We start from the raw sequence: 9070 nt of genomic DNA, 5'->3' as shown, positions 1-9070 counted from the left end.
GTCTTTTTGGAGTGGTGGAAGTGTTTTACAATTGGATCATGGTGATAGGTGCAGAACTCTTAAAATTAACTAAAAATCATTGAATTGTACTCTTAAAAATAATGTATGCAAACTATACCTCACAAAAGGTGTTTTAAAAGTTTCTATAAAAGACAACTCTATGAAATAGGTATTGTTGCTGCTGCTGCTAAGTCACTTCAGTCATGTCCAACTCTGTGCAACCCCATAGACGGCAGCCCACCAGGCTCCCCCGTCCCTGGGATTCTCCAGGCAAGAACACTGGAGTGGGTTGCCATTTCCTTCTCCAGTGCATGAAAGTGAAAAGTGAAAGTAAAGTCGCTCAGTTGTGTCCAACCCTCAGCGACCCCATGGACTGCAGCCTTCCAGGCTCCTCCGTCCATGGGATTTTCCAGGCAACAGTACTGGAGTGGGGTGCCATTGCCTTCTCTGAGGTATTGTAAGCCCCATTTTATAGATGGTAAAATTGAGGGTAAGAACAGTTCCTGTGCCCACACCAGGTCTGACTTCAACCTTTCATACATGGCACTCTGCTACCTATCACTGTATTTCATATTTATGTTTACAATTTGGTTGTTCTCCAAACCACACTGTAAGGGAGGCCCAGGGGGTGGGAGTTAACTTACAGATGAGGACATGGAGGCCAGCATGGAGTATCACTCCGGACAGGAGGCCCCCAGCCTACACAAAGTTGTACTCACTCTTCACTGAGGCTGCCGAGTTGGCCCAAGACTTGGTGGAGGATGTTCTCATGGTCATCTCTCAGGTGTGTCTGCAGCAGAGTGGACAGTGCACACTCCTCCATCCACACCTAAAGCCCACAACAGAGGGACAGGGGTCGAGCTCAAGTTCATTTCATCCATCATTGCTTTGTCGGATCATACTTTTTGTTTCTCATTTTTAAAAATCCCTTTCTCTTTTAATTATTTTTCTCCTATGTGCTAAGTCACTTCAGGCGTGTCTGACTCTGTGTAACCCCATGGCCTGTAGCCCACCAGTTTCCTCTGTCCATAAAATTTTCCAGGCAAGAATACTGGAGTGAGTTGTCATTTCCTACTCCAGGAATTGTTCCAGCACCATTTCTGATATAATTTATCTTCTTATGACTGGCCTGTCATGACACTTTGTCTGACATAGTTTCCATATGCACATGAATCTCGTTCCAGGCTCTTTATTTAATTCTGTGGGTCTGTCTGTACCAAGACATCACACTTTAAGTTCTGCAATTTATAACAAGAGTTCATAGCTGCTAGAGCACGTCTTCCCATATTCTTTTGTACAAAACTGTATTAGCTATTCTTGGCTCCTTTTCTTCACATATGAATTTTAGGGTCTGTATATCAAGTTTGGGAAACAGCTTTTTGGGGATTCATTTTGTAATTAGATTGAATTCATAGACTTATTTGTAGAAATTGAATTTCCCTATCCAAGAACAAAGCCTTTTTCTCAATTCTTTAATTCCCTTCAATAACATTTTATAAACTTCTCCACTGGACTGTGTCAGTTATTCAGTCGTGTCCGACTCTTTGCGACCCTACGAACTGTAGCCCGCCAGGCTTCTCTGTCCATGGAATTATCCAGGCAAGAATACTGGAGTGGATTGCCATTCCCTTCTCCAGAGGAACTTCCCAACCCAGGGATTGAACCCTGGTCTCCTGCTTCGCATGCAGATTCTTTACCATTTGAGCTACAGGGAAGTCTTCTCCATTAAGCTCTTATAAACACTGGTCAGATTTATTTTTAGGCACCCTGTAGCTTTTATTCTAAAGGGGATCTTTATGTTATCACTACTGTTCTCTTCTGCTTTGGAAGTTACTTATTCTATTTCTATTCTATCTACATTTAAAAATTTTAACATATATTCCTGATTTCACAAATCCAAAGTTAATCAACATTTCTTTTACCTTAGGATTCATAACTGTCAGCACTTCTGAAAATTTCTTATCCATTTCAGCTTCAATATTATCTCTCTTTCATTCTTTCCATTCTCTCCTTCTAGAATTCCTGGAACACTAAGAAGTGCCCCCAGGACTTTCACATTCTATTCCCATGCCTCCTGCTGCTGCTAAGTCACTTCAGTCGTGTCCGACTCTGTGCGACCCCCATAGACAGCAGCCCACCAGGCTCCCCTATTGCTGGGATTCTCCAGGTAAGAACACTGGAGTGGGTTGCCATTTCCTTCTCCAATCCATGAAAGTGAAAGTGAAAGTGAAGTCGCTCAATCGTGTCTGACTCTTAGCGACCCCATGGAATGCAGCCTACCAGGCTCCTCCATCCATGGGATTTTCCAGGCAAGAGTACTGGAGTGGGGTGCCATTGCCTTCTCTGCCCATGCCTCCTAACCTCCCATATTTTCCATCTCTTTAGCCCTCCATGTCATATTCTGAACTACTTTCTCACCTTTATCTCCTAGTTCACACATTGTGTCTTCAACAATATTGAATTTGGTATTTAACTCATCCATTAAATTTCTGTTTTCATGATTACAATTTTCATTCATAAAAGTATGTAGTTTTTAAATGTCATCTTTTTATATCATGTCTTGTTTTTATGCTAGTAATTCCTCTTGTTTTTATTTTTCTTATTGTTTCAAACATACTTCCTTTATAAGTGCTCTCTAATAGTCTCTTCATCTGAATTTCCTGGTGCTTGTGGTCTAAACTTGGTGCTTGCTGCATGTGCTGGCTCTCACTTATGGCAGATTGTCCCGTGTGTTTCGTAATTCTGGATGTTAGCTCATATTCAGTGTGGCTTTGTCTGTGAAAACCTTGTGAGGTCCAAGGCCACACAACTGATGCACTAAAAAGAATAGCAGAAACTCAGATCTAAGTCTGTCTGTCCCCAAAGCTCAAATATTTTCTAGGTCCACCATGCACCTCCCTAGCTCACTCACATCACCAGGAGAAACAAGCACTTAGAAACATGCAGCTAGCCTGTGTTACACCAAGGGCTCTGTCTTTAAGGTGAGACTCTTTCACTTCCCCTACGTCTGTAGTGTTTTTCTGGAGATGGCCATGCTGCATGCAGAACAGAGACAAAGCACAGAGGCTTCCCTGGTGACTCAGCCTGCAGTGCAGGAGACCTGGGTTCAATCCGTGGGTCAGGAAGGTCCACTGGAGAAGGAAATGGCAACCCACTCCAGTGTTCTTGCCTGGAGAATCCCATGGGCAGAGGAGCCTGGCAGGATACAGTCCATGGGGTCACAAAGAGTCAACCATGACTGAGCGACTAACACTTTCACTTTCACAGAGGCTTTGAGTGTGAGTAAGCAGCTGGGGCTTCAGTTCTCTGGGCCTCCAAATTTAAGCACTTTTACTTAATCACACAAAATCACACTGTGTTACCCAGAACTGCTTGTTAAAGCCAGTCTCTGATGTGTTTTGTGAGAACTCTACAATAACCTGTCAAAGTGCTTAGGAAACCTGAACACTCTAGAAAATTCAACACAGTCTAGATTCCCTAAAAAATAAATTTTCCAAGGCAAACCATTCAATATTATAGTAATCCGAGTCTATGCCCCAACCAGCAACGCTGAAGAAGCTGAAGTTGAATGGTTCTGTGAAGACCTCCAAGACCTTTTAGAACTAACACCCAAAAAAGATGTCCTTTTCATTATAGGGGACTGGAATGTAAAAGTAGGAAGTCAAGAAACACCTGGAGTAACAGGCAAATTTGGCCTTGGAACATGGGATGAAGCACGGCAAAGACTAATAGAGTTTTGCCAAGAAAATGCACTGGTCATAGCAAACACCCTCTTCCAACAACACAAGAGAAGACTCTACACATGGACATCACCAGATGGTCAACACCGAAATCAGATTGATTATGTTCTTTGCAGCCAAAGATGGAGAAGCTCTATACAGTCACCAAAAACAAGACTGGGAGCTGACTGTGGCTCAGATCATGAAATCCTTATTACCAAATTCAGACTTAAATTGAAGAAAGTAGGGAAAACCACTAGACCATTCAGGTATGACCTAAATCAAATTCCTTATGATTATACAGTGGAAGTGAGAAATAGATTTAAGGGACTAGATCTTATAGATAGAGTGCCTGATAAACTATGGAATGAGGTTCGTGACATTGTACAGGAGACAGGATCAAGACCATCCCCATGGAAAAGAAATGCAAAAAAGCAAAATGGCCATCTGGGGAGGCCTTACAAATAGCTGTGAAAAGAAGAGAAGCAAAAAGCAAAGGAAAAAAGGAAAGATATAAGCATCTGAATGTAGAGTTCCAAAAAAGAGCAAGGAGAGATAAGAAAGCCTTCCTCAGCGATCAATGCAAAGAAATAGAGGAAAACAACAGAATGGGAAAGACTAGAGATCTCTTCTAGAAAATTAGAGATACCAAGGGAACATTTCATGCAAAGATGGGCTCGATAAAGGACAGAAATGGTATGGACCTAACAGAAGCAGAAGATATTAGAAGAGGTGGCAAGAATACACAGAAGAACTGTACAAAAAAGATCTTCATGACCCAGATAATCACGATGGTGTGATCACTGACCTAGAGCCAGACATCCTGGAATGTGAAGTCAAGTGGGCCTTAGAAAGCATCACTACGAACAAAGCTAGTGGAGGTGATGGAATTCCAGTTGAGCTATTTCAAATCCTGGAAGATGATGCTGTGAAAGTGCTGCACTCAATACGCCAGCAAATTTGGAAAACTCAGCAGTGGCCACAGGACTGGAAAAGGTCAGTTTTCATTTTAATCCCAAAGAAAGGCAATGCCAAAGAATGCTCAAACCACCGCACAATTGCACTCATCTCACATGTTAGTAAAGTAATGCTCAAAATTCTCCAAGCCAGGCCTCAGCAATACGTGAATCGTGAACTTCCAGATGTTCAAGCTGGTTTTAGAAAAGGCAGAGGAACCAGAGATCAAATCGCCAACATCCGCTGGATCATCGAAAAAGCAAGACTTCCAGAAAAACATCTATTTCTGCTTTATTGACTATGCCAAAGCCTTTGACTGTGTGGATCACAATCAACTGTGGAAAATTCTGAAAGAGATGGGCATACCAGATCACCTGACCTGCCTCTTGAGAAACCTATATGCAGGTCAGGAAGCAACAGTTAGAACTGGACATGGAACAACAGACTGGTTCTAAATAGGAAAAGGAATACGTCAAGGCTGTATATTGTCACCCTGCTTATTTAACTTATATGCAGAGTACATCATGAGAAAGGCTGGACTGGAAGAAGCACAAGCTGGAATCAAGATTGCCGGGAGAAATATCAATAACCTCAGATATGCAGATGACACCACCCTTATGGCAGAAAGTGAAGAGGAACTAAAAAGCCTCTTGATGAAAGTGAAAGTGGAGAGTGAAAAAGTTGGCTTAAAGCTCAACATTCAGAAAACAAAGATCATGGCATCCGGTCCCATCACTTCATGGGAAATAGATGGGGAAACAGTGGAAAGAGTGTCAGACTTTATTTTTCTGGGCTCCGAAATCACTGCAGATGATGACTGCAGCCACGAAATTAAAAGACGCTTACTCATTTGAAGGAAAATTATGACCAACCTAGATAGCATATTCAAAAGCAGAGACATTACTTTGCCAACAAAGGTCCGTCTAGTCAAGGCTATAGTTTTTCCTGTGGTCATGTATGGACGTGAGAGTTGGACTGTGAAGAAGGCTGAGCGCCAAAGAATTGATGCTTTTGAACTTTGGTGTTGGATAAGACTCTTGAGAGTCCCTTGGACTGCAAGGAGATCCAACCAGTCCATTCTAAAGGAGATCAGCCGTGGGATTTCTTTGGAAGGATGATGCTAAAGCTGAAACTCCAGTACTTGGTGACCTCATGTGAAGAGTTGACTCATTGGGAAAGACTCTGATGCTGGGAGGGATTGGGGGTAGGAGGAGAAGGGGATGACAGAGGATGAGATGGCTGGATGGCATCACTGACTCGATGGACGTGAGTCTGGGTGAACTCCGGGAGTTGGTGATGGATAGGGAGGCCTGGCGCTGCGATTCATGGGGTCGCAAAAAGTCAGACACAACTGAGCGACTGAACTGAACTGAACTGAAAGTACATGCGGGTCTTTGATGTGCTTTTAGAGAAGACAGATAAAGCTAGTAACAGGATTCAAAGATGGTCAAGAGTACACAGATCATCCAAGCAGACGGTGCCCAAAGTGGTCACACCATTTCTTTAATATTGTTGAAGGCAAGTTCACGAATGTTTGAATTTAGAAGCCAAGAGCTGCTTCCCTGGGCTAGAGTGTTGACCCTGTTAAGTGCTACTGGGTCATTTGTGGTTTCCAATATGGTTACTGTTGTTTCAAAGTTTCATCTACTAAGGAGAGAAAGGGAAAAGGAACCAACACTCAGCACATGCCTGGTAGTGCTGGGGGTTTTGGAACATTTTCCTACAAAGGAAAAGAAAGAAAGTGAAGCTGCTCAGTCATGTCTGACTCTTTGTGACTCCATGGACTGTAGCCCATCAGGCTCCTCTATCCACGGGATTTTCCAGGCAAGAGTACTGGAGTAAGTTGCCATTTCCTTCTCCAGGGGATCTTCTCAACCCAGGGCTCGAACCCAAGTCTCCCACACTGCAGCCAGACTCTTTACCATCTGAGCCACCAGGGAAGTCCTCCTATAAAGGAGGTGGGTTTATAAGTGAGCCAGGAGGTGAAGTCAACACCTTAGGCAAACACTGGCGTGCTACAGGGAGGGAGGCACTGCAGGTTTAAAAGCACAGTCAGAGAGGGTCTTGGGGTGAAGGAGGCTTGGGAGAAAGTCCTTAAGCAGGACAAATGAAGCAGGAATGCTGAGGAGCTAGAGGCATACAAGGATACCAGGGAGGCTAGTGTGGAGTGAGAGGGGAGACAGGGAGGAAAGAGAGGGAGGAGGTCAGCTCCTGACAGGCTGTGTAGGGCAGGATAAGGACTCTGGCTTTTACGCTGCATGAAATGAACGGAGAAATGAATTGATGTGACATAGTATCTTTTATCAAGTCTAATGTGCCAGTGGTTATGAAATGCAGTTATTTTAGGTCCCATGCAGACAGAAAAATCACTGCCAATTAAATTAAGAAGATCTCAGTTTTAGAGATGTTAAAATATGATTAAATCTGTATCTTAAAAATGAATGGGATATATGTTCCTTCTGGAGCAGGGAGGGGTCAAGATGGTAGAATAGGAAGACACTGAGCTCACCTCCTCCCACCGGCACATTGAAATTACAACTATTCACAGAGCACCTATTGATGAGAATGACCTGAAGAGCAGCAGAAAAAAATCTACAACTAATTGTATAAAGATGACTGGGAAGTTCCTGTACAGCACCCGGAGCTCAGCTGTGATGACCTAGAGGGGTGGAATGGGGAAGGGGGTGGAAGGCTCAAAGGGAGGAGGTATATGAATACCTATATGGCTGATTCACATTATCGTACAGCAGAAGCTAAGACAGCATTGTAATGCAGTTATATTCCAATTGAAAAAACACCAGATTAAAAAAAAGAAGAAACCACAATGAGAAGGGTCCAAAGCTCCCCAGCCCAGGGGTCCTGAACTATGAAGATGAACCCTAAGAATGTTTGGCTTTGAAGATCTGCAGGGCTTATATTCAGGAGAGCCAAATGATCATGGGAAACAGAGATCCATCCTCAAAAGCTGCACACAAAATCTCACAAGGTCCAGGATCCAGGGCAGAAGTAGTCATTTGAAAGAACCCTGGGTCAGATCCACCTGTTGATATTAAAGAGCCTGCCAGAGAGGCAGGAGGCAACCAGAGCTCCGTCTGGGGACAGAAGCACTGGTGCAGCCATTTGGGAGAGCTCTTTCTACCTCGAAAGTGGTGAAGAATTTGTCTGCAATGCAGGAGACCCAGGTTCGATCCCTGGGTCAGGAAGATCCCCTGGAGAAGGAAATAGCAACTCACTCCAGTATTCTTGCCTGGAGAATCCCACGGATGGAGGAGCCCAGTAGGCTACAGTCCATGGGGTTGCAGAGAGTCAGACACGACTGAGCAACTAACACTTTCTACCATGAGGACACACGCTTGGAAGCACTCTTTCTGAATCCCCGCTCTGGCTTATTAGCACAGGGGTCCAGCCTCGCCCACCAGCCTGTCAGCACCAGTGCTGGGGCACCTCAGGTGAAGCAGCTGGCCAGGCAAGGACGCAAGCCCTCCCACCAGCAAGCCAACTGCCTTAGGACCCGTAGAGCCTCCAGCTGGCCCAGGACCCGACCCTGCCCACCAACCAGTGGCCCCATACTAGCTGCAAGACCAGCCTCACTCACCAGTAGTCTTAGTAATATTTTTTGGACATGTCTCCTCAGGGGGCTTCCCAGGTGGCTCAGTGTTAAAGAATCTACCTCCCAGCCAGGAGACTTGGGTTCGATCCCTGGGTTGGGACAATCTCCTGGAGGAGGAAATGGCAACCCAGTCTAGTATACTTGCTTGGAAAATTCCACAGATAGAGGAGCCTGGGAGACTATGGTCCATGGAGTCGCAAAGAGTCAGACATGACTGGGCATGACCACCCACTCATGTCTCCTCAGGCAAAGGAAACGAAAGCAAAAATGAGCAAATGGGACTAAATGAAACTAAAAAGATTTTGCACACTGAAGGAAACTATCAACAAAATGGAGAGGCTGCCCACTGAATGGGAGATATTTGCAAATGATGCACCCCACAGCAACAATTACCTTGGGTCCACCTGCACAATCAGGATAATCTCCCCATTTCAAGATTTTTAACTTACTTCCCATCTGCAAAGTCCCTTTGCCATATAAAGTAACATTCACAACTTTTGGGAATTAGGATGAGGACATCTTTGAGGGGATGTCCCAGCAGACTGAGGAGAAGCCTACACACCTGCATTAGAATGGATCACACTTTGAGGACCACTAGGTTAGGGGCGGCGGCCGAGAGGAGCAACCCCACGTTCAAGGAGCGGTGGCTGTGCAGGCACAGGAGGGCTTGAACTCCACGTTCAAGGTCAGGAGGGGGGACCTCAGGAGCAGTGGCTGCGCTTGGCTAGAGCAGCCGTGAAGAGATACCCCACACCCAATGTAAGAGAAACCCAAGTAACACAGA

At 44.7% G+C, this 9070-nt stretch overlaps 1 protein-coding gene across 1 annotated transcript in view; it reads right to left on the bottom strand.

The window, feature by feature from the left end:
• Positions 1 to 719: 719 nt before the first annotated feature.
• Positions 720 to 9070, bottom strand: part of EVC (EvC ciliary complex subunit 1) — a gene marked incomplete at its 3' end in the record, with an annotated part of 75399 nt that continues 67048 nt past the window's right edge. Inside the window, 1 exon segment of the mRNA XM_045166265.1 lies at positions 720 to 829. Within this exon segment, the coding sequence (XP_045022200.1) occupies positions 720 to 829 (110 nt within the window).

This window comes from Bubalus bubalis, chromosome 7 (assembly GCF_019923935.1).
Source record: "Bubalus bubalis isolate 160015118507 breed Murrah chromosome 7, NDDB_SH_1, whole genome shotgun sequence".
In the NCBI taxonomy this organism is placed as follows: domain Eukaryota; kingdom Metazoa; phylum Chordata; class Mammalia; order Artiodactyla; family Bovidae; genus Bubalus; species Bubalus bubalis.
Note: the sequence above shows the minus strand (reverse complement) of the source record. Positions and strands in the feature narration are given on the sequence as shown.